At 35.5% G+C, this 25,596-nt stretch overlaps 1 protein-coding gene across 4 annotated transcripts in view; it reads left to right on the top strand.

Moving 5' to 3' along the window:
* CFAP92 (cilia and flagella associated protein 92 (putative)) overlaps positions 1-25,596 on the top strand; it is a 76,931-nt gene that overhangs the window by 31,936 nt on the left and 19,399 nt on the right. For 2 of the 4 annotated variants that reach the window (XM_074283691.1, XM_074283694.1), the window contains exons 7-11: positions 5,679-5,797; positions 9,502-9,636; positions 12,411-12,595; positions 20,698-21,599; positions 23,717-23,908. In XM_074283691.1, coding sequence (XP_074139792.1) covers positions 5,679-5,797; positions 9,502-9,636; positions 12,411-12,595; positions 20,698-21,599; positions 23,717-23,908 — 1,533 coding nt within the window. The remainder of the gene's footprint in view (positions 1-5,678; positions 5,798-9,501; positions 9,637-12,410; positions 12,596-20,697; positions 21,600-23,716; positions 23,909-25,596) is intronic. The other 2 variants (XM_074283692.1, XM_074283693.1) reach the window with 2 other exon arrangements.

Below are 25,596 nucleotides of genomic sequence, written 5' to 3'. Positions count from 1 at the left end.
GAAAATTAATTGGTTTTCTTGTGCACCAAGATAACTGTATAAATATGTATACACATATTGTATTTAACATATAGTTTAACATATTTAACTTGTATTGGAATACCTGCCATCTAGGGGAGGGAGTAGGGGGAAAGAGGGGAAAACAGAACAGAAGGTTTTGCAAGGGTCAATGTTGAAAAATTACCCATGCATACATTTTGTAAATAAAAAGCTATAATAAAACAAACAAACAAATAAACAAGAAGATTAATTAGATTAATAAGACTCACTTTTGGTGGCTTATATAGAATCAACTATGGAAATAGCTAGAATCTCTAAGGAGACTATGAAAACCTAGGTTACTTAACTGCAGAATTTAGAGGCAAAAGTGCTTTTTTTTTTTAATTACTCTTTTAAAAAGAAGGTAAAAAATTTAGAGTAACAACCTCAGGATTACCTATTTAACAAAATAGCATATACTGTGAAGACAGAAGAAATGGATATTTGAAAAGAAAATAGACTTAGGAAAAATTGAGAGTCAAGTTGATTACAAGTAAGTCTTCTAATAACAAATAAGCCTCTCAAACAAAAAGATCAGCATTATACAGGGTTCTTGAAGTGTATCCCATAATCAAATGAAACTTAAGATGAAGTAATATTCTCTCTCTCTTTGTGTGTGTATGTATAACAACATATATGAGCAAATCCATGAACCATAATGAGATACAGTAGTGTAGTCTCAGAGGCATTATCATCCAAATATATTATAGACCATTTGGACAATAAATAAATAATTCAGAAATGCCCTAAGTCTAGCACAGGAGCATAATGTAATAGAAACCCTTATAGATAAGGGGCCTGCCTGTCACCCTTGCCTTCATCAGCAACACCCCCAATAGCTAATATCCAAGAGAGTAAATGTTATGGAAATGAGGAACCTCTGCTTGCCTCCTTAGCAACCACAGAGACTGAAGACTAAAGAATTACATTATTTCCCAGTTGCCTAAAATGTCTGGTTGCATAAATAGTTGGGGCTCATCAGATTTGATGGATTTAACAGTGCCATCCAAAGCACCATATTCTTTTGTCCTGGAACGCCTGCTCCCATGAAGAATTGGGTGGGGAGCTCAATAGGAGCTGTGTTTATTTGAAACAGCTCTATATGCTCACTTCATAAAATTGTGGAGTTACTTCCTTTATTAAAAAGTCTACAAATATAAGCTTTACAAATGTCTTGTTTTTGTTCTAATTATGAGACTGAATCACCAGCATTAGCCTGAGTCAGGTCTGGCCATGAAATGAGAAGGGATTAATTACAACTAACATTTATGTAGCATTTACTATCTGTCAGTCACTGTGCTTACTGCTTTCTACAAATAGTATCTTATTTGATCTTCAAAGTCACTCTGAGAGATAGTGCTATGATTATTTCCATTTTACAGATGAGGAAGATGAGGTAGGAATTAAGTGACTTGCCCAGGATCACACAGTAAGTGTCTGAGGTTTATATTTGAATTCAGGTTTTCCTGACTCCAAGTCTATCCATTATGCTATCTAATTTTCCTTAAGGATAGAAATTGGATATGTTCAAAAAAGAAATCTAAGGAGTTGGCTAAGTGGTGCCATAGTGTACACAGAACTGGGGCTGGAATTAGAAAGATCCTGAGTTCAAATCCAGCTTCAGACCTAGCTGTGTAACCCTGAGCAAGCTACTTAACCTGTTTGCTTTAATTTATTGGAGAAGGAAATGATAAATCACTCTATTGTCTTTGGCAAGAAAAGGAAATTAAAGAAATAAGCATAGACAGAGAGAAAACAAAATTATCATTTTTGTAGATGATATACTGGTTTCTAGAGAGTCAACTCAAAAACTGGAACAATTAACAACTTCAGCAAAGTTACAGGGCATAAAATGAATCCATAGAAACCATCAACATTTTTGTACATTGACAACAAAAACCAGCAGAAAGAGAAATTTCCCTTAAAATAACAATAGATAATATAAAATACTTGGGAATCTACTTGCCAAGACTACATGAACATCATTGCAAAACACTTTTTATACAACTTAAAACAGATCTAAATGATTGGAGAAATGCTAATTTCTCATGGATAGGTCAAGTCCATACAATAAAAATGACAATACTGCTTGAATTCATTTACTTATTTAGTTCTATACTAATCAAACTACCAATGTCAAATGACCAGAGTCTTGGAATTCTTCCAAATAATAGCCTTCACCAATTATAATGTAATTGGGATCTATTTAACAAATATTTATCTAATATCTTGTATGTATTTGAATTTACTTTAGAGAACTAGAAAAATAACAAAACTTTTCTAGAGGAACAAAAAATCAAGAATAACAAAACAACTGGTGGGAAAAAAAAGGAAGGAAGGGGACCTAATAGTAACTGATCTCATTAGTAAAACTGTAATCATTAAAACATTTTGGTACTAAGTAAGAAATAGAGAAGCAAATTAGGAGAACACATTAGGTACATATTATAGAGAAGCAAACAAATTATTGTAACCTAGTGTTCAAAAAATTCAAAAGATTTCAGAATTCATCAAGAACTCAGAAGAACTTGGAAAAAAGTAAAGCAGTCTGGAAGAAACTAGCTATAGATTAGCATCTCATGTTGTATACCAAGACACATTTTAAACAGGTATATGAGTTAAGCATAAAAGATGATATAAGAAACAAATTAAATGAGTGTGGAATAAATTACCTGCAGATTTATGGATAAGGGACGAATTCATGACTAAACAAGAGATAAAGAAGTTCACAGGTTTTGGATACATAATCTCTTTTTTGTTTCTATAAACTGTGAATTGGAAAAAATTACTTGTGAATTTCTCTTGAACTTCTCACTTAGAATTCAATCTGATGCATTTTTTGGAGGTTTGTCAAGGAGGTGTGGTGGGTGAGCTAGGCTGTAATGCTTCCTCTTGCTCGGTCAACTAAATTCTGCCCTACTATCTACATTTTTATAGGCTATATACTATACTTGGCAGGCTATCTCTCATACTTCCACTCAGTAAAATCTTCTTCCCTCAGCTTTCTTCCAGTTCAGGTGCTGCCATTCCATGAAGCTTCTCCTGATTTCTTCTCCTTCCTCAAATTTATAGAAAGCTCTTTATCAGTATCTCTTCTTAGCTTTTTATCTTATTTTATGTTATACTTACTTGTTTACAAGTAATATCTTCTAGTTCCTTGAAAAGGATTGTATTTTTTCATTTTTTTCTACTCTTAGCACTATAACCAAGTTCCTTGCACATAGTAAATTGAAATGAATAGATTACTTACATCTCAATTTGGATGACACAAAACTAAAAATATTTTAACACTGAATCAGGATACAAAAAGATCATAATAGGCTGGTATGATGGTCAAATGATAGCAAGATGGAATTTAATAAGTTTTCACTTAGTTTAATCAACTGTTATGCTACCATACAACTGAGATTTGGTTGGAAAGTATTTCACGTTCAGATGACTAACAATTTTAATGAACTGCAAGCCTATTTTGAACCGTAGTATAATGTGATATACAAAGAAGTTTATGGGATCTTAAAATAATAGAATATTAGGGTCCATAAAAAGTGACCTACAAGTTGGGCTATATTCTGTTTTTGTCAGATTCTCAAACTGCATTAGATGTAGACCAGTGGAAAAAACTGGACATGTTTAGCTTAGAAAAGAGATGATTTAGAGAGGTTTACATGGCCATCTTTAAGTATTTAAAAGAACCATGTGAGAAAAGGATTGGACTGATTCTGTTCAGAGGCCAAATCTGATAGCAATGGGTGGAAATTACAAGGCAGTAGATTTTGTATTAATAGTTGAAAGAAATTCTACAAAATATGGGCTATCTAAAAGTCTCTTCACACAGATGCTCAGACACTCCATGATTACTATTCAGTGGTGTTGCAGAGAGAATTCATGCTTTGGGTACAGATTGAACTAGAGATGCAAATGGGAAGCTCTGAGAGCTACTCAAAATCTGAAATTCTGTGATTCTATATAAAATTGAGCTGTTATTTATTTCCAAATGCTTCCAGAGAGTCATTATATATGGCAAGTGAAAACTCTTAAGAAATTAGACATTATGGGGCAACTACATGCACATTGGATAAAGCACTGATCCTAGTGTCAGGAGGATCTAGTTCAAATACAGTCTCAGATACTTATTAGCTGTGTGACCTTGGAAAATGCTTTAACCCCACTTGCCTCAAAAAGAAAAAAGGGGAAAAAGAAAAGAAATTAGGGTTAGCTATTGATGCACACTTTTAATTTCAGTTACTTAAGGAGGAGGCTGAAGCTAGCAAATCTCTTGAGCTCTGGAGTTTTGTGCTGCATTGTACTATGCTAGTTGGTCCTAAGTCTGGCGTCCATATGGTGACCCTCTGGGAATGAGGACTAACAGATTGCCTAAGGACAGGCAAATTTAGGGGTCAGAGTGACTGTGCCACTCAGAGTGAGATTGGGCCCATGAGTAATTCCTACTTTGACAATCTTAGTGAGAAAGGGAGATCTTTTCTTTTCTTTTAAAAAAAGAAAAGGAAGAGGAGATAGGTATTAATTTGTACTTTAATATGGTTATGTTCTGTTTTACATATAGCAATAACTGAGAAATAATATGGAAATTAATTTGCATAGATTTAATCATGTTAAAATTCACTCGGATAGCTGAATATTTAAAACAGTATACAAGTGAGGTTACCCTCTAACCTGGCTATCTTTATTAGAGCTCTGACTAGGGCTTTCCAATATCCTTTTACAAATTGTGATGACTCCTATTTAAACCTTTGAATCACTATAGTGATGAGAATGGAGGCTTCCCAATTCCCAATCCCAATGTGAGAACTTGAGTGCCTGGGACCCTCTAACCCCTTCCCACTCCCACCCCCAATAATGGGGGTAAAATCAACTTACAATGAATATTAAGCATTTATTCAATAAATATTCATTATTTGCTGTTATACAATGTACTCTTCTAGGTCTTAGAGACATCACAGAAGCAATTCTTATGTAATGAGAACAATAACATCTTGTATCACAATTCCCAAAGTTCTGTGTCCTTAAGGATCTTAGTAGGGAGACCTTAGGGTCCACTTAGGAACCTTAAAGGCCCAATTCTATCTCATTTTACAAAACAGGAAACTAGACTCAGAGAAATTAAAGAATTTATCCAAGGTTCAAATGACAGAGCTGGATTCAAACTAAAGTTTACTGGCTTCCATGCTCTTATTGAACAATAGAGGAGACCCCAGGTATTCATGAGATCAAAGCATAACAATTCATATTTACATATTGAATTTTACAATTTATAAAGCATTTTTTCTCCCGTGACCTATATGAATATGTAAGGCAAACCATGTTGATCTGGAAAGAAGCAGATAAACAAGACAGTTTATGTGCTACCACGTTAATTTTACTTAAGAGAAAAAAGATTGTACATAATAGAAATTTGAAGTTTCATGTGCAATCCCTTTTTATGTTCTGCTTTGTATGTGGAAATGTTCATTTTGTTTGGTGTTTATTAAGGTCAGAATTTTTTTTAAAAGCATTTAAAATACCATATTGGTTTGAATCCTTAAAATGTATCCCCCAAATGAGATCTTTTTTGAAAGGAAAAAAAAAATGTTAACAAAGGTTTCTCTCCCTTCCCTTTTTTTCCCCTTGTGAATATCTAGGTGGGATATGTCAAGAGGATCAGCATTCACTATAGAAAAACAATCTGAGACCAAAGAAATACTCAAACAACTGAACCAGCACAGCTCATCCTTGGTTACGGATAATCTCAAGACTCAAAGTATTGGGGATTGAAAGAATTTGAACACTTATTGTAGAACATAATTAGACCTGGAATTATAGGCAGCAAATTTTCAAGAATTGAATTCACTTTTACTATCGTTCATCATAACTAGCAAGAATTTCAGAAATGTTTCAATGTCACTCTAAAATTCATAGATTTTAAATTTAAAGATGGAAGAGATGCTTAAAAGTTATCTGGTTTAATCTTTTCATTTTAAATACTAGGAAACAAGGCCTAAAGTGATTAGATGACTTGCTCAAAGTCTTACAGATAATAATGGAGTCAGTATTTGAACTCTCCACCTCTGACTACAAATATACTTTTATTGTCACAAAACACATTGCCACAAAAAGTAGCAGAGTGATAAGTTCATTTTCACTTAGAAGATTTGGGCGAATTAATGTAGCTTCCAAGATCTAATCAGATTCAAAGAACCTTTTCTCAAAGGAAAAATGTCTGGGAAAAACAGAAATAAATGAGCACCCAACCCTACATAATAAGGAACACGATAATTTTAAGTTCTTCTTTTCATCTGAAGCATAATCAAATCTCTTTAAGATGCTATAGTTGAAGGAAGTGGCATTGTTGGCTTTTTGAAAATATAAAAGGAAAATATGCTAGATTTCTCTTATTATTTGAAGAGCTATTAGAGCTTTTACCACTTTTGCAACTGAATGTTTATTACCAGATGAAACATAGATTGTATTGTTAGTGGTTTTTGAAGCATTTGGACAGGAAAACTGAAGGCCATTGGGATACATTGTATCTTTGTTTCTTTTAGTGGAAGCGTTTATTTTTTTCTAAGAAAATGGAGGATCTAAGGAGTGTCAAGATATTGAAAGAAAAGTATGGGGGAAAGGATCATAGCTTCTTATAATCATAGCCTTTGTGCAAAAAAAAAAAAAAAGAGTCTATATTTAAAAGACCAGAATAAATGTGGCAAAAGAACTAAGTGAATAGGTTTTTAGATTAAAATTAAGAGGAAAGGGAGTAATTAGCCTTTAAAATTTTTTTTAAATTAAAAAAACCTGATACCATTTTCAATAGTGGTAAAGAAAGTTTCTAAGATCAATTCTCAAGAGAAACTAATGGGAAAGGGACAAAAAATATTTCTCATCTCAGATTTTCATTTACCAGTAGATGAAAGTATAGATAATGAAAAAACTGAACTTGAAATTAATATTAGCTCAGATGTGCCTAGATTGTGGCATGCATTATCAGAATATAGTAATAGAATTATATACTCATTTAAAAGAAACAGATCAAATAGAGATAAAGAATATAGCCCTGCATATTGGAAGATTACAGGAATCTATAATCTGAAAGATAGAAACATATTAGTACTTGGACCAAGGTAAAAGAGAATAGAAAATAATAGTATTTTGGGAGCATTATGACAGACAAAATAGGCAGCATAAAGAATGCTTCCAAATATAAATTATCAAACTAATGTAGAAACAGGATATATGGTAGTAATGATCAACAATACAAGTTATTTAGGCATCTGTCTGAAGTCTCATTCTGATAAATTCTTGACTTGCTTTGGTTACACTTTCACTTTTTCCTGAAGACTAAAGGAGCAACAAGCAATATTGTTACTCTGAAGTTAATTTTGACCAAACATGGAAACTTGGAAGTGATGGGAATCTTGGGAGATAGGGACTATGTAACCTTAACTGCCCATGATAGTCAAGAAAAAGTATGCTGAGCATAATGCTACCTTGTAATAATAAATAACAATAATATAGTTTGTAATATCATATAATGATATCATTGTTATTTAAGAAATGGTATCTGTCCCAGCCCTGAAGTCAGAAGGATCTGAATTCAAATCTAATGTCAGACACTTAAAACACTTTAACACTTTCTAGCTGTGTGACCCTGGGCAAGTCACTTAATCCCAATTGCCTCAGCACAAAAAAAAAAAAAAAAAAAAAAAAAAAGAAGAAAGAAAGAAAGAAAGAAAAAGAAATGGTATTTGTGATTTTGTGACCAAAACTTCTAAAAGGGATGTTTTGTGGTCAATATCAAAATTATGGGATCATAATGCAGAAGAAAAAGGGAGCCAGTTAAACAAATCAGGGTGTCCAAAGACATCTCTAATTAATTCACATTTTAAAAGGGCATGTATTAAAGATGAAAGAGAGCCATAATTAAGGAAACATAGGAGAGCTGCAGAAAACTATAGTCATAATCTCAGGAAGGTTACAGCCCCAAATTAGGTGAGAATTTCTGAGGATCACAAAAAGGACTCTTAGATGTTCAGAGCAAGAACAACAGAAAGGATGTACATTTCAGAATAATAAAATAAACTTTGGATTTGGGACAACTTAGGTTAAAATATGAAAATCACCTTAACAGTCTTTAGGCCATTAGGCCATTAGGTCTTTTCTTCATTTTTGAAAGGAGATATTAGATCTCAAAGTTCCCATTAAGTTCTGGTATTTTTCTGTGATTTTGTGAGGGATATGGGCTTCCCTGTTTGAGTCCATAGTACAATGTTAACAGATGACAGAACTACTCAACTCCCATAAAAAAAAATGATCTTTGAACATAAGACTATAACAGATATAATTAGTGAAAAATTGAATCCCAAGATGGGTGAGAAGCTAAGGAGAAAGTATCCATTTGCTTTAAATATATTCAATCCTCCAGACTCAAATGAATTGAATCCTGATATAGTCTCATAAACACTATTGACACTCTTTCATAAATCACTGAACCTGAGGGGGTGTATTAGTAGATTGTGCAAATTTTGCATTAATATTTTAAAGGGAAAAATGGGGGGGGGGGTAAGCCGAAAGGCACATTGAAAAGACTGCTGGATTTGAAATGAGAGAACCTGTGCTCAGATCCTGGCTTAGCTACTTGTGGGACCTTTGGCAGGTTTCTGTTTGTTTGTTTGTTTGTTTGTTGTTACCTCTTAGGGCCTCAGCTTCCTCATCTGCAGACTCCAATTGTAAATGACTTCTGATGCCCCTTTCAGTTTTATGAGTTTTTGATCAGTCTTGGAAGCAACATTTCAGTTAATGTATATGAATTTCTGGCAAAGTGCCAGAAAGGATAAGAAATCTCTGTCTGAGATGTTCTGGAGCCAGCACCAGTTCATAACTCATGCCAAACTAACCACAGTCTCTTTTATGTTAAGGCAAATATGTGAACTGTCAGATTAGGATGATACTATCAATGTCAACATACATTGATTTCATCAGAGCACTTGAAAACATAGCTTTACGAATTAGGTGGATTCATTGATGGTTAGAAAATAATGTCTAGTATTGGCTGATCAATTGATGCCTTATTATAAGAGGTGTTCTCTAGTGACTCTGTCACATTTCAGTACTTGAATTAAGAGAAATCATGTGCATCCAATTTGGAGAGAATACAGAATTACAGTGAAGAGCTGCTATCATAAATAACAAAGTCAATATTTAAGAACATCCCAGCGTGCTCTAATGCTGAGCCCAAGATAGAATCTAACATGAATGTTTTTTCTTAAACTTTTTTGTTTTGTTTTGTTGAGGAACCTCAACAAAATCCATCAATAGGTTTTAAATTCCTTAATAGTATGGTAAGGAGAATGGCCTGAAAGTTAAAATCACAAATATTCATTCTAAGAATTATTTTGTCACCTTGATTTTAGTTTAGTTTTAATTTTACTTTCTTGCTTCCCACTGATCCTTCTTTTTTCGCTGTTAAAGGAAAGGATTTAACAAGAAGACTTTCAATCAAAAAAAAGAGGAAATTTAGAACAAATGAGGATGAATCAGAATCAACATTGGCCAAGAAACAAAGTATCTTCTCTATGGAGCTGAATGCTATGCCTCTTCTTGCTGGTGATTATCACAGTTTAAAAGTTTTTAATTGATTTTTAAAAAAAGTTTATTTTAAAAATGTATTGATTAATGAATATATTATATTCTTATAACATATATCTCTAAAATTTTTGCTGTCTTTACCTAAAAGTGGAGCAGAATATTCAGAAAAGCATTGCTTGGAATCATTGAATTTTAGAGCAGGGAATGGCCTTGGAGTTCATGTATATTCTCACTAGGAAGGTCCCAATAAAAAAAATTCCCACGAGGAATGGATCCCAGTATAAAAGTCAAGTTCAAGGTCATAAATTTAGAGCTAGAAGGCCCCATTAGCTTACACAATGAACTTCACTCAAGGAAACAGATCCAGAAAGGTGAGAGAAGCACAATGAAACTGGTTTCCAATGGCCATCTGTGAATTTTCCTTTTTAGCTACAGTTTCCTTTCCTTAGGGAGAAAAATTATATGAGCACAAAGAAAGACAAAAAATTGCCATGAACAATTTTCCTCCTCCCAACTTTTCCATCGGCCATATTAGGAGGTGAAAGCAGTGAAGACCTAATCTGATCGGACAAAGAATGGACCATAAATTATCAAAACCTAATCTGATCTGACAAGGAATGGACCATAAATTACCAACTTTAAAAACTCATCTCGTAACTGTTTCCCATGCCTGGGATGCTTTTCTTCTCACCTTCAACTTTTGAAATTCCTGATTTCTCTCATGATTCAGTCCAATCAGCCCCCTTTCCACTTTTTCAGTGACTGTGCATTGGCGGAATAAGGCAATGGTATAGAATGATGGAAGACATTTATTTACTAAAGAGCAAGTGTTGCAAATGGGATGATTTGCAAATTGGCCTTTGAGAAAATAGCCTTCTAGAGGGTTTATCTACTAACTTTATGTAAGGGTTAAAAAGCCTCTAGAAGCAAAAAATGCAGTTCAAGGCTTGTGGGAGGATCTGAGGAGAGGTTAGGAGGTGCAGGTGAGTCCTACATGGAGGTGAGGCACAGCCCCGAGAGGCGGTGTCTGACTCCAGGTACCACGCCTCCCTCCTTAGTGCTCTCAAAGCCTAGCACACCTCCCTCCTCCTTCTCGGGTCAATCCCATTATGCCAGGTTCCTATAGGACCTCCCTCTTCCCCCATATCATCCGGGGTATAAATATGTGCTATCTAAGAATAAAATTCTCTTTCGCTTCACCCCTACCTTCTGGTGGTCTGTCTCTATGGGATCCAGGTTGGTGCCTGAAGACGGGTAAGTGTGGCCTAGCTGTGCCATCAACAGACGGGCATTAAGAGTAGCTCAAAGGGGAGCTACCAGGTTAGAGTAGTCCATAGGGGTGTAACAACTTTAGGCATGTAGGCTTGCACCAATTTATGATTAAATCGAGTGAGGATTAATTACATAATCTGTTAATAAGGATGTTATGAAATAGTTTGTCAATTAGGGGAACTTTATGTATTTTATGTAATTCTATTTTTAGGAAGGAGTCACTTGCATGAAGGTAGAAGGTTATATGCAAAAAATATTTGGACAGCATATTAAAAAACAATAAGACCATTTGTTTTTCATGACTAAGCAGATTTGCTTTAAATCTCCTCCCAAAAGATGGAGAGGTAGGAAAGAGAAAAATAAAAGATATTTGTTAGTTAAAATTCATCAAATTTTAAAAACCAGGCCAAAGTTACTACTGATCCCCTCTCCCATTTCTCCAGGCTGAAAGAAAATAGTTGCAGAGCTATTCAATGTTTGTTCTCAAATATGATGAGCTCCCTCTGCTGGTTTTGATACAAAATATTTGAATTAAAAATATTTTTTCAGAATCATAGTATTTTTTTTTCCCCCTTAATGAGTTGTAGGATCATTCTTCTTGTTTCTAAATTCTTTCCTGAAGAATTTTCTGTAACCAGAATGAACCAATCATCACAGAGGTTTTCTTCAGATCAGATCAGATCATTTACTGGCTGCACACGTGACTTTTTTTGAATGTCCTGCACACAGTAGAATCTTTATAAATTGAGAAACAAATGGGAATTGGTATTTGGATTGAACTGTCATGTTGGATGCCTTTCAATACCTTTCTTAATATCTTTCACAATGGTGACCATTGAAAAAACATCGATTGTGTCATACAACGAGAAAAAAAAATATATAGAGAGAATAAATATAGAAATACTTTCAAATATAGTAAAATCCATGTCATTCTACAATGTCTACAATTTGGGAGGAATACCTGACTGTAAATATTTGTTTCAGAAAACTTAATGAGTTTGTTTATGTGTGTTTTACCTTGTTATTAATTTATTAATAATTATATTATTAAACTAAAATATGGGGACAGCTCGGTGGTATAGAGTGCCAGGTCTGGATTCAGGATGATTCATCTTACTTAATTCAAATCTGGCTTCAGATATTTAGTAATTATGTGATCCTGGGCAAGTCACTTAACCCTCTTTGCCTCAGCTGGAAAAGGAAATGGCAAACTACTTTAGTACCTTTGGCAAGAAAATCCCAAATGGACTCATAAAGAGCCAGACACAACTAAAAAATGACTGAATGATCATACATAAGAAATTATAATTAAAATGAAAAATGAATTAAAATTTTAAAAATATACTAATACATGAACAAACAAAACAAAACAAACAAACAAACAAACAAAAAACTAAAATTAATCCATAGCAAGTATTCTGCCTTCTCTAACTAACTGGAGCACTGAAGTAACCTTCATTTGATTTGTGGTGAATAAATGGTGAATAAAGGTTTTTCTGTGATTCATGTTTTCCCCACAGGACAGAAAACTATAGTGAGTCATGCTGAGGATGTAAACTCCAAAATTTTGGATTGCTTTTTAAGTATAACAGTAAATGCTCCACTTATGACTGAGAAACAGAAGCAGGATTTAAACCCTTTGATTATAAAGATCAAATCACTTGCTTACCTTCCAACAGGTCCTGTGACTCCTGAAAAGCTGCAGGTATTTCAGTTACTATTGTCATTTTCTCCTGGTCCTATATAACACCAAATTTTGCAGATTTCTCTTCCTAACTTCTTTCCTTTACCAGGGTTTTATCATAGCCAAAATATGTACACCAACTATCAGTGATATGTTTTTATTGATGTTTTCTGTTTTATCATCATGGTTAATTTCATTTTCCCTCTCTATCTCCCTCCCAGAGAACTATCAGTGATGGATTTTTTTTTAATTAAAAAAATGGAATTTAATAATTATCTGCGATTGCATTAACTCTCCTTGCAGAAAAATGCTTACCTTGTTGCAAGGTTGATATAGCTAATTCCAGTTAGAGAACAGAATTCCTGTTTCTTTTAAGAATACATATTCAGATTAGAATCTGTGGAAACTCCAATGCACCAAATATTAGGAGTAATAATCCCACTTTTTATTTCCATCATTGTTTAAATAGTGAAACTCTGGCTTATCCACTAAGTTTTTGGCTTTCTTACTGGAGTGTATGAAATATTCAAAGAGAACAAATACTTATTGTGTGATAGCTTGCTGAGCCCTTTTCAAGGCTGTTAATCCATCTTTAGTGTCCACCTGGCACTTTACTCTCATCTTTGACTACAAGAAGTCATACTCTGGTAAAATCATTTTAGCAGATGGGCTAAACTAGCTTGAAGGTAACCCAAAGGCCACAAATCCATAGAAGAGTTAGCAGGTGTCTGCCCCAAGCACTTGGAGACTTCCTCCAGTGGAATGGATGGATAGGAGCAATATGTTCCAATAGCCATGAAGGCAGCTGAAGCAGGCATATGGGGTGCTAAGAGCTTGGTCAGATATCACTATGCCAAGGTCATCTATTGAATCCAAGGCTATCACCAGCAATTGTAGAGGGCCACAGATAGTGGGGGAACTCTGGGTGAGGTATAAGACTCTTCGGCCCAGAGGGAACCTGCTAACAATGTCTGGTTTGGCTTTCCATCTCCCCTAAGGGCTCTTGGCTTTCCTGAGAATTCAGGAGGTGGTAATAACTGTTATGATTGAAGCAGAGTGATATCAGGTGGCAAAGAATAATACCAGGTGGCAAACTATATACAATAGCAAGTTGTTCATGTGGTCTCATGTGTGCAGTATATACTTAGTGCATGTGTATTAGTGCATATAAAGAGGGAAGACTTTGGAATAAATGGATTCCATATTTTAACTATCCTCAGGAGTCTTAGATTATCACTCCTCTACTAGGATGGTATGTTTTTCACCCCATTGTGGGGGCTCTAGAAAGCATAGTACCCTTTGTCACTCCAACTTGGGGGCTCTAGAAAGCAGGAGACAAAATTTGGCGCCCAATGTGGGGCTCTAGAAAGGAGGACACAACAAGTAATCATGACTTTTTGTTGCTATGGGACTTCATTGACTCAGGAAGAAAGACTAAGGCTACTGACTTTGCACAGCTACCTCACTGAAAGTGAGTCATCACTCTTGTGAGGTCATTGGTTCTCTCTGAAAATAAATGACAAATAATATCTTTCCTGCTGACTGTGATTCATTTTGATCCTGGCTATTTCCATTGGTTAAATCACTATAAGATCTGACATCCTAATATAAATGTACATAATATCATAGATGGATTCATTTTACAAAGGAGAAAACAAAATTGAGGAAAGTAAAATATTTACCTTAGATCAGGTTGCAAGGTGGTGGCAGAAATACTAGACATAGAAGAAGCTATGTTTTTTACTAAAGCTAATCTAGGACTCTGATGCCTTGTTGAATCTGACCCTTCTACTATCTTGTTGCATTATAGATTTCCTCTAATACACTTGTCACACTTGGTCTCTTTGTCATTCATTATTTTCAGAAGGGTTTTTGTATGTTAATTGTCATTGTCCACTGAATGGCCATGAGCTATTTCTAAGAAGTACTATATGAAGACTTGTTTCCTCTGACAAAATGTTGTGATCTTAAGGAGACCTGAGCTATTGTTTTCATAATGCCAGAGAAAAGGGACCTTTGGGTCATAAATGTTACCAATTTAGCATTTGGAGTGCTTCTAGTCTTTGAAATAGGCTTCTGGCATGCAGAAGTTTACTATCTATGTACCACAGAGGATAGAGTTCTGGACTTGAAATCAAGAATTCCTGAATTCAAATCCAGTCTTAGACATTCACCAACCATGCAAATCTGTCCCTCAGTTTAGTCTTATGTAAAATGGGGATAGTAATGGCACCTACCTCCCAGGATAGTAGTGAGGATAAAAATGGGATAATATTTGTAAAGTGGTTTGCAAACATAAAAGCATTCTATAAATGTTTGCTATCTGGTGTATTTCACTATTTCCATGAATTAGTTAGTCTTATTAAACGACATAGTATTTCATCTTTTTTGTGTTGTTTGATTGCTTGTTTTTTCTTTTTCATTTTAACTGATTTTTCTTGTGCAGCATGCTATATATGGAAATATGTTTAGAAGAATTGCACATGTTTAATCTAGGGGTGGAGAAAAATTTGGAACATGAGGTTTTTCAGGGTGAATGTTGAAAACTACCTTTACATGTATTTTGAAAAATAAAAAGTTATCATATAAAAACAAATTACATGTCTTTTGTTGGTAATACTATAACCATTTGGGAGGTAGCAATTTGGTTATAATATTCCTAGAAGTTTTCATTTTAGGATCTTTTTCAGGAGTTAATTGGTAGATTCTTTCAATTTCTATTTTACCTCTGGTTCTAGGAAATCACATCAGATATACTTGACAATTTCTAGAAATATGATATGTAAGCTCTTTTTTATTCCAAACTTTCAGATCATATAATAATTCTCCTTAATCTATTTTTCAGGTCAGTTGTTTTTCCAATGATACATTTCACTTTTTTCTATTATTCTCATTATTTTGATTTTGTTTGATTGTTTCTTGATGTCTCATGAATCACTAGTTTCCACTTGCCCAGTCCTAATTTGTAAGGAATTATTTTCTTCATTGAGTTTTTGTGTATCTTTTTTCCACTTGGCCAATTCTTCTTTTAAAGGAATTCTTTTCTTCAATGAACTTTTGTGCCTCTCTTAACATTTGGCCTATTCTGGTTTTTGTTTGCTTGTTTGTTTGTATGTGTGTGATTTTTTTTAGTATTTTTGTGCCTTCTTTTCTAATATATTGACTTTTTCTTGCATCACTTTCCCCATTATCCCTCTCTTTTATTTTAAAAATCTTTTTTGAGCTCTTCTAGGGCCTGAGCCCAATTCACATTTTTCTTTGGGGCCTTGCATATAGATGCTTTGATCTTGTATTGTTTTTGACCTTCCCTGTAACTAGAGTAACTTTCTGTGGTCAGGTTTTTTTATTTTTTTAAATATTTACTCATATTCCAGCCTTTTTCTTGATTTTAACTTTGTCATAATTGGCTCCCAGGTGAAGGGGACAAATGTCTGTCCCACATCTCAAGTTTTTCATATTACTGTGTTGAGAGCTAGTTCTGGGGGTCTGTAAGTTTCAGTTCTTCCAAAGTGGTATGATCTAAGAAGTGTGGTCACTGCTCTACTTATGCTGTGGTCTGTGTGTGACCACAAGCACTTTTTTTTTGCCCTGGTATTATGACTGGGGTCTTTGCTCTTACTAGAACTCCTCTTCTCCCTGGGATTGTGATCCAGAATTGGGTATGAGTAATATAATAGAGTTCTGCACCTAGTGCAGGGTCTCCTGTTATCTCTTTTTAAACCAGTTTTTTTGAGCCTCTTAACTTCAAAAGCTGCAACTGCCACTGATTCCATACCCCCAGGTAGACACAGACACTGTACTGTATTCCACTCTCACCCCAATGAAACAGACCTTTCTTGCCAACCTTCCAATTTGTCTTGCGTTGGAAATTTTTTTCACCCTATTGGTTCTCTCACTTCAGAATTTGTTTTGAGGTATTAACATTGTTTGGAGGGGAATTTGGGAGATTTCTGACAAGGTCCTGTCTTTACACTACCATCTTGATTCTGTTTAATGGTGGTTAACATTTTAATCTGCTGCTCCATGGTTCACACATTATCCCTATGACTTAACCTAACAAAGTACTCTTTTCTAATCACCATTTCCCAATATGTTTTGTCTCCTCCTTGAAGAGAAGGTATATTTTGAATTTTGAATTTGTCTGCAGTAATCACTAGCACTATACCTGAATATAGTAAAAGAGAGGAGAGAGAGAACTAGGCTTAAAATTTCAGTGTTATAGGGAATATTCAAATGAGAAAACACCCTCTGTGCAAGTTGGCCCTTTCTAGTCTTCGAAAATTGCCTAGAATCTAAAGAAGTCATAACTTTTCCATGGCCAGAAATTTATTTTAGGTCTTCCTAGCTCCAAAAAGAACTCCCTAGACTGTGCCAGCCTGAATAGTAACCATTTAAGACATGTTTTTCCATTCACTCATTCAATAGTTTCTGCCCTAGAGAAGTTTGTACTTTATAAAGAGGGATAAATGATGTAAAAATATGCATAATGATTTGAAGAGAGACAAAATACTCACAGCTAGAAGGACCAGGAAAGGAAGATTTCTTGGAAGAGGTGAGCCACAAATTAAGCTTTGAAGGAAGCTAAGGATTATAGGAGGTGAAAACAGAAGGTACTGCAGGTTGAGGGATAGGTTCTGCAAAGACAAAGGGGCGGGGAATGAGTTGTAGGAATGAATGAAGAAGAATGAGAACATGAAAACAAGAAATGGGGAAATACTTCCCATTTGCTGTCCTCTTCCTGATCCACTAATGGAGGAGTTAGACTTCTGGGGTGCTACCTTTATTAATACAAGTTATTGTTTGTCCTTTATTTTCTCTTTCTTTTTGTGGGGCAGTTGGGGTTAAGTGATTTGCTCAGAGTCATACAGCTAGTAAATGCTAAGTGGCTGAAGCTGGGTTTGAACTTAGGTCCTCCTGGCTCAGGATGCTGAGCTCACAATGCTCTATCTTATATGCCATCTTGCTTCTCCCTTGTCCTTCACTTTCAAAGAGTAAAGTCACATCACAAGGGATGTTCTTGCCTCATGAGAGAATTGGATTTAAGTGAGCCAGAGTTGCACAAAGTCCTCAGCTTTCCTCTTTTCCTGAATCATCCAACTCCAGTGGCAAGACAAAGACAGGATAATGGGTGGTAGACTGGGATGCAGGGGATGACCATGGTTGTCTTTAGTGTCTGATCAATCTCTAAGCACTCCACTGAGCCTTTTTTGGCTCCCTCCATAACTGTTGGAACAAATTGTTCTCATCTGTCATTCTGTCAAAGAAAGTCTTTTCATGCTTGGGGTCGACATCCCCAACAGGTTTGAGGCTTTAGATTATCCTCAACCTGGTTTAGGCCATCTCCCAAGATGGTTTGACCTTCAGCCACAGCTGCTTGGACTCATAGGTAAGAGCTGGATGAATCAGGTAGGTACCAAAGGTATCCCTTTGAGTAACCCTGAAAAAGGCTCAACAAGCCTTCACACCAGGTTAGTCCTCCTGAAAACCCCATATATCCCATTAGTCTAAGTATGTTCTATTAACATTTCCACCTGACTTCTGGAAGCCAAATCAGAATCTTGGGGAGCATCCTCCAGATTTCTAGCTCCCAAACCACCCAAGCAGAAAAAAAGCAGCCCTCTTTCTCTTTATTCTATGACTTATTTTCAAAATCCTGACTAGCATTGCCTCCTTCCTCCCATTTCCCCATTTCACCTCTTAATAGTTAACTATTTGAAAGTTTAAATGAGTGGTAGTTGTTTTTTTCTTTCCTCCTGCCCTTTTTATATTATGTGGCTAGAATATGAACACAGGTCTTTATCCTTTGTCTAATTTTAAATCAGAAATTAATTACTAGTCATTAGATCATCAGCTAGTCTGTTCCCTTAAGGAATGTTTGTGATATAGTTGGCATTTTCTGTCCCTTTCACTAGCAGCCTACCCTATTATTAACTAAATACCTCAAATCCCAGTCTAGGAAGAGGTCTGGTAATCTGAATTAAGTGAACATTTCCTTCCTTTTTATTGTTAATTAATCATTTCAGTAATGTCAATTCATTTGGGGTTCTCATTCCTTGTGTCTTTATTTGGGGTTTTCTTGGCAGAGATATTGGAGTAGTTTTGCCATTTCCTTCTTGAGCTCATTTTATAGATAACTGAGGTAGACAGGGTAAAGTGACTTGCCCTGCAATTTTGAGATTGAGACCATCATGAAGCAAAGTCTTCATGATTCCAAGTTCACTGCTCCACCTAGTTGGTGTTCTTGATCCCCTTAGCTGCTACCACCTTCTTCCTTAAACTAACTTGTGTTTATTTGATATTCTTGCTCATTGTTTCCAATACCTAGAAGGAGGCCCAAGCATAATAAACCTTCTCTTCAGGGTTCATGGGAGGATTTGGGCTGCATTGAGAAACTGTGTTGCTGTACTGTCAAAAAAGTTTTTTATCAATGAGATAGTGAATGTCTGGGAAATTATTCATTTTCCTATCTGTACCCCAAGGTAGGCCCATTTGATAATATCCTAATAACACATCTCTAATATTCTTGTATTTATACAGGTGTATATTAGCTCCTTAAGGTCAGAGACTATTTCATTTTTATTTTTCTATGCCATCATCCCACACTGTGTCTGACACATTATAAGCATTTAATAAATTTAAATGCATTCTTTAATTAATTAATTGCTACCCGTTGTTGTCTGGAAGGGCTATTAAAAATCCTCTCATAAAACTGACAGTGAAAATTTATTTTTAATTTGAAATTAACCTTACCAGATGGATTACTATCTTTGGCACATTACCCACCATAATAAGACTTTGATATTCTTTCTTTCCTCCCTATCCTCTTGCCCAATCTGTTTCCACTCCCATGTCACTGAAATCCCTGGAATTCATTCTTGCAGTCAGTTCTTGCATTTCCCAGATCAGAAAGAGGGTAGCTCTAAGAATATTTTAAAAACATGACATGGAATCAGAAAGAGTTCATGAGTTCAGATCCAGCCTCAGACACTAACTATATGACTCTGGGCAAGTCACGTAACGCTGTTTGCCTCAGTTTCCTTATCCATAAAATGAGGTGGAGAAGGAAAGGACAAACCACTCCAGTTATCTTTGCCAAACTCTAGGATATCCATGTATACACAGAGAGTACTTTCTGTGCCTAACTGAGAGATGAAAGACTGGTGCCTTCCACAGCTGGGTAGTTGGGCAGTTGGAGCAATTTATATGTAAGCTCCTAAAGATGGGAGAGTTGATATTACCTCCTGGTCTTCTTTTAAGTTTTTTTTAAACTTTACGCAAAGATGAATTCATTATCCATAGATGTGGATAGACCTTCAGCAGTACAGAGTCATCTTTTTTTCATTCTCTCTGATTCTTGCTTGGGTTCTCCCTTCAGACCTATATAAACAATCTATCTACTATCTTGGAGGCTTCCTTTTACATTTTAGAGGCAGCTTGGAATTGTAGAGAGGGTCCTAGATTTGGTGTCACAAAGACCTTATTGACACCTATTGACTCTGTGACCCTGGACAAGTTCCTTTTGGGCCACCATTTTCCCATCTACAAAATGAGGGTATTGGACTTGCTGATTACTCTAAATCTATGAATGTTTAAAAATAGATATTCTTTGCTTATCAGTACTCTCTCTACCTCCAATTTCTAGTAAAATAACATTTTTAGATAATATCTTTTGTATCATTTCTTGTACTCCACTCTTTAGTCAAGAAAAATTATTGGGATGGAAGAAGGAAAAAGAATTCTATGAGTTTATGCAAGTAATCTTATTTTTTCTTTCTTTTTTCCTTTTTTCCCCTTCCTTCCTTCATTCCTTCCTTCCTTCTTTCCTTCCTTTCCTCCTTCCCACCTTCCCTCCTTTCCTCCTTCCCACCTTCCTTCCTTTCTTTTTCTTTCTTTCTTTCTTTCTTTCTTTCTTTCTTTCTTTCTTTCTTTCTTTCTTTCTTTCTTTCTTTCTTTCTTTCTTTCTTTCTTTCTTTCTTTCTTTCTTTCTTTCTTTCTTTCTCTCTTTCTCTCTCTCTCTCTCTCTCTTCCTTCCTTCCTTCCTTCCTTCCTTCCTTCCTTCCTTCCTTCCTTCCTTCCTTCCTTCTACTTTTTCTGCTTCTCTTCTTCCTCTTCTTCTTTTTTAGAAAATGTGCAATCCAGTATACTGTAAATACAAGTTTCATGACACTCCTGTTCACCAAACTCAAGGACAACCCTATGGAACACATATCTATTTTGATGATATCAATGTAATACTCATAGGGGCACTGGACTCTCGAAATCTGCGTGAATACCTGGAAGGACCACCAATGGAAGTTGAAATTCATGATCGAGATAGAAAAGAGGACATATATTTAGTTGAACCTTCTCTGTTTGGGGAAGATTCAGCAGATGCAAATCTGACCAACATGAGTCATATTACTTATATGGCTGAAAACCCATTAGAAACCATTAACAAGAAGTGGGATCCTTATGGCATTGCTAAGGTCAGTTTTGCTGATCTGCTGCTTGGCCAGAAGTTGATGGAATTATTTGTGCCCATTCACAGATGTAAAGTTGATTCCTCTTACTTCCAAAAGGATAGCAGAAGATATAAGAAAAACTTTGGTGGTCATGATCCAATGGATACTCTGCAGACTTTTCCAATACCCATGGGCAAATACCTGGACTACTCCTCATTGCTTAGATTGAGGGTAGAATTATGTGTGCCCCTGAAGTTAGATGCAGGGGTAGATTTGGGCGAAGTTTCAAGTGAACGATATGGGCGCATAATTTATATATTTGATCCTTCAAAAATTGACTTCAAGAGGGCTCTCCTAAAGGGCATTACAGAAATCAATGCCAAAGCTCTCCACTTGGAATCTTACCCTTCTGATGATGTTCAAGAGGCTCTTTCAGCCTTTAAAGTGAAAGTTAAAATACAGGCAAAGCTAGACCAAGATGTGATCACTGGATTCCATTTGTTTGATGGACAAATTCACCTCTTTATTTTAGAAGGACTGGCACAGCAAGGACTGAGGAAGTTATGGGAACAATTTCCAAATCGGTAAGCAATTTTGATGGTTTTTTTTTTCCTTAAAAAATAGCAAAAACAACCAAAATTGATGATTTTTTTTGCCAAAGCAGCCCTTGATCAGTGTTAGTAGATGGGTTGCCCAGGTATATTACATTGTAGAGCTTTTCATGTATTAAAGTGGGGTGCCTAGATAATTTGATTTTAACCTCTCCACTTTATAGATAATGAAACTGAGTTCCATAGAAGGGAAGTTATTTGTCTGAGAACATGGGATGAATTCATAGTAGAGTTACTTTCAGAAGCCAGGCCCCCTGACAACCGGGCTAAGACTCTAATATAGCACCCTACTGGCCTTAACCCATTCCCCTCCCAAACATCCCAATAACTTAAAAGAAATCCACTCCAGTGCTAAAATAGCTGTCAAAATAACATACAAAAATTCTACGATTAAGAATTGTAGGGGAAAATTTTTTCCCTTCCTTGTTAATTTTATATATAATACTACCATTTCTCTATAGTGTTTTACAAATATAAACTCATTTGCTCTTCACAATAGCCTTAAGAAGTAAGTGGTATTATCATCCCCATTTTACAGCTAAGGAAACTGAAGCACAGAGAGGTTGAGTGATTTGCCCATGGTCACATTGCTAGCTAGGGTCTAACCACTGACCATTTTCACTATATACTGTAACCAAACAATTCATACAGCCTATAAAGTATATTTTTGTTGTTTTTGTTTTGTTTTTATATATGTGGAATAAATTTTTTTTCTTTGTTTGTTTTATTTGTTTTGGCAAGGCACTTGGAATTAGGGGACTGCCCAGGGTGTCACAGCTAGGAAGTATGAAGTGAATGAAGCTGGATTTGAATTCAGGTCCTCCTGATTCCAGGGTCAGTGCTTTATCTATTGCAACATGTAGCTGCCCCTATATTATTTTTTAATTGAATGTCACAAAAGGAAGAAACTGAATGGGGCAACCTTAGTTAACAGAGAGGATGACAAACTTGGAGTAAAAAGACCTGAGGATGAATTTCTAGGTCTGCTGTTTACCTGTCATGTGCCCTGTGTGGTTATGGGAGACACTTAATTGCCCCAGCAATTAAGTAAAATCAGGGCATTGACATGGAAGTGCTTTATAAACTCTTAACTATAAATATGAGATGCTTTTATTATTAGAACAAGTTACATGTTCATGAAACATCTTTTTTTTTTCTTAAATGTATGTCAATTTAGCTAAGCTTGGGAGGTAAACTATCCTATGTTCCTCTAATTTACTTATAATTTCGTTCTTTATGCTTAAATCATGGACCCATTTTGAGCTTATCTTGGTGTATGGTGTTAAGTGTGGGTCCATGCTTTAGCTAAGCTTGGAACTGAAGTCCTTGACCACAGGACAAGATGGCTCTTGCAATTCTGTTCAGACTGACTCCTCAGCCTTAGGAAATAGTGGTCCATGTATTATTGTTTGTGATACTCTAGCTAAAAATCTAATAACTATTGAAGCTAGAAATAACCCTCATTTCAAACATGACTATTCATTCCAGAAAGATGAGGTTCATGTCAGATAATTTAGGCAAAATTTTCCATGAATTTGCACAAATAGTTTATTACAATAGAAAAGACCATCATTTTTAGAGTGGAGTATTGGAAATAGTTGGGCAAAATTCTCCAAGGCTGACTTACTTTTTAAAGGAGTAATGTCGTCAAAATCATAGAAAAGCAAAATTAGGAAAAGGAAGAATCTATCTTAACCAATCAAATAAAACATTTAGCTCCTATATGGGAAATATAATCTCCTAAAGTGTAATTAATAAAAAAGGAGATTTTAAACAAAACCCAGTGATCATCATTATTCAGAGATAATTAGGTGGTGGATAGAATGCTGGATCTGCACTCAAGAAGACCCGAGTACAAATTTGGTTTCAAACACTTACTAGCTATGTGACCTTGCAAGTCATTGAACATTTGCCTGCCTCATTTTCCTCATTTGTAAAATGAAGGGTCACTAAAATACCTAAAGTGAGAATTCCAGGGCTGTTGTGAAGATAAAAGAAGCAATACTTGTAGAAAGTTTAAAATAGAATATAAGTACTATTATTGTTGTTGTTTTATCATTATCATTTACTATTGTGGTCCTCTGTTACAGTGCTCCAGATTCAGGAGGAATGTTTCAAGTGCTTTATAACTCGGACTTAACATTTCATGACCGTCTCTACTCGGATCTGGATGCAGTGCTATACCATATCCATCTCTGCAAACCTCTTTCATCTTTATTGAGAGAGTCGGTGATTTATGTCAGAGGACTAATTCCTCAACCATCCTTGCAGGCTCTGATCAAGTTAGACTCTACTCTGTTATGTTTTATCTTGAACTGACTGCTAGAGTACAAGAGCAGCTTAAGCATCTTCCTGAAATAATTGCAAATTTTCTTAAAGTTTTAATAAAAACATTTCCAAGGAACATGCCCTTACTAGATTTGAAGATAGAAATTATGTCTCTCTAAATTTTTTCTTTTCTTTTTTTCCCCCTAAGTCTTTTATTTAACAAGAAAGATTGATTGTCTTTTGGAACTTCCTAACAAGCAGAGCTGTCTAACAGGGGAAAGGGTTGCCTCATCCCAGTTATTGGAAGGGTTTAAGCAGAAATTGGAGCCCCAGACTTTTGAACCAAACTTTTGTGGCATGGTTGCTTCCCAAGATATCCTCCTATGGATGACCTCCAGCTTCTTAATCCTTCTCTTAAACTATAGGTCTCAGTTATATTCAGTTCAAAAGAGAGTAGATGAGAGTTGGGGATGCTTGAATGAATCAATTCCAAAGATGTTCTCTTTAAGTCACTTATCCATGGTATCAATGGACAGGGCGAGTGTGTGTGTATGTGTATGTGTGTGTGTGTGTGTGTGTGTGTGTGTATGTGTGCATCCATATCTATATCTGTCTGTAATCTATATCTATATTATACATTATATCTATATTATGTATAGATATAGATATAGATATAATTCAAATGTAATCTCTTTACTTGTCTTTGCCTGTTTTCTTCAGAGAAGATTTAGTGTAAGTTGGTGACAATGGAGTATTCAGAGTCAAGTGGTTTGTCTTTGCCCAGATTGCTGAGCAATGTGCTTTGTTGTTCTTAACCTGAATGATTCAAATAGAGTTGAGAGTTAATTATAACTACAAGCAATGTCATCATCCCTTTCATCATATCTGGAAGGCAAGCCATTACAAGATAATTTATTATAAGAGTAGAATCTGTGTAGGTAGAAATGCTGAATGCAATATTCACTTCAGTATTTTAAACTATGTTTAACACACACACACATATACACACAATCTTGTACCCATTTTTAAAATTATGAGACAAACATTTCAAAAACATTTCCATTCTCATTCATTCATTCAGCTACAGTACCAAGACTCATGCTACTATAGGACTGAGGAGATAGATAAGAATAGATGTAAAACATGACCTTTTTCTTCAAGAAGCTTACTGTAGAATTCATTCTGACATGTTCAGTAAACAGTAAAAGAAAGTGTTCTAGTGAATCCTAAAATGAGTGACACAGACAGTAAATGCTTACATGCATTCTGGGAAGGAAGGTCATAGAATTGGTATAATTGGGGCAGGCCTTATGGAGGAGATGACACTTGAGGTGGATGTTGAAAGTTGCATAGAATTTGGAGAGATTGAAGGAAAAGGGAGGAAGACTTGAGGGGGCAAGCAAAGTAGACAAGGAACTGAGGCTTGTTCAGAAAAAAGTGAGAATCCACCAGGATCAAACAGGCTTCTTGTTGGGAAGAAATGGAAGATAAAGTTGGTCTAGATAGCAAGGGGTCAGATTCTAAATGGCCTTCAATGCTTGACCAAGGAATTTGGAATTTATTCTGTTTCTACTTTTTGGCAAGGGACTGACAAGGTGAAATTTGCCTTTGGTCTGTAGGATATATTTGAAAAAGAAAGACTGAAAGTGGGGAAGAGAAGAGTCAGTGTGTGATTGCAGTTGCTATGGTCCAAATGTAAAGT

Source organism: Sminthopsis crassicaudata, chromosome 1, assembly GCF_048593235.1.
Source record: "Sminthopsis crassicaudata isolate SCR6 chromosome 1, ASM4859323v1, whole genome shotgun sequence".
NCBI classification, from domain to species: Eukaryota; Metazoa; Chordata; class Mammalia; order Dasyuromorphia; family Dasyuridae; genus Sminthopsis; species Sminthopsis crassicaudata.
The sequence above is the reverse complement of the archived record's forward strand: the minus strand, read 5'-3'. Positions and strand labels throughout refer to the sequence as shown.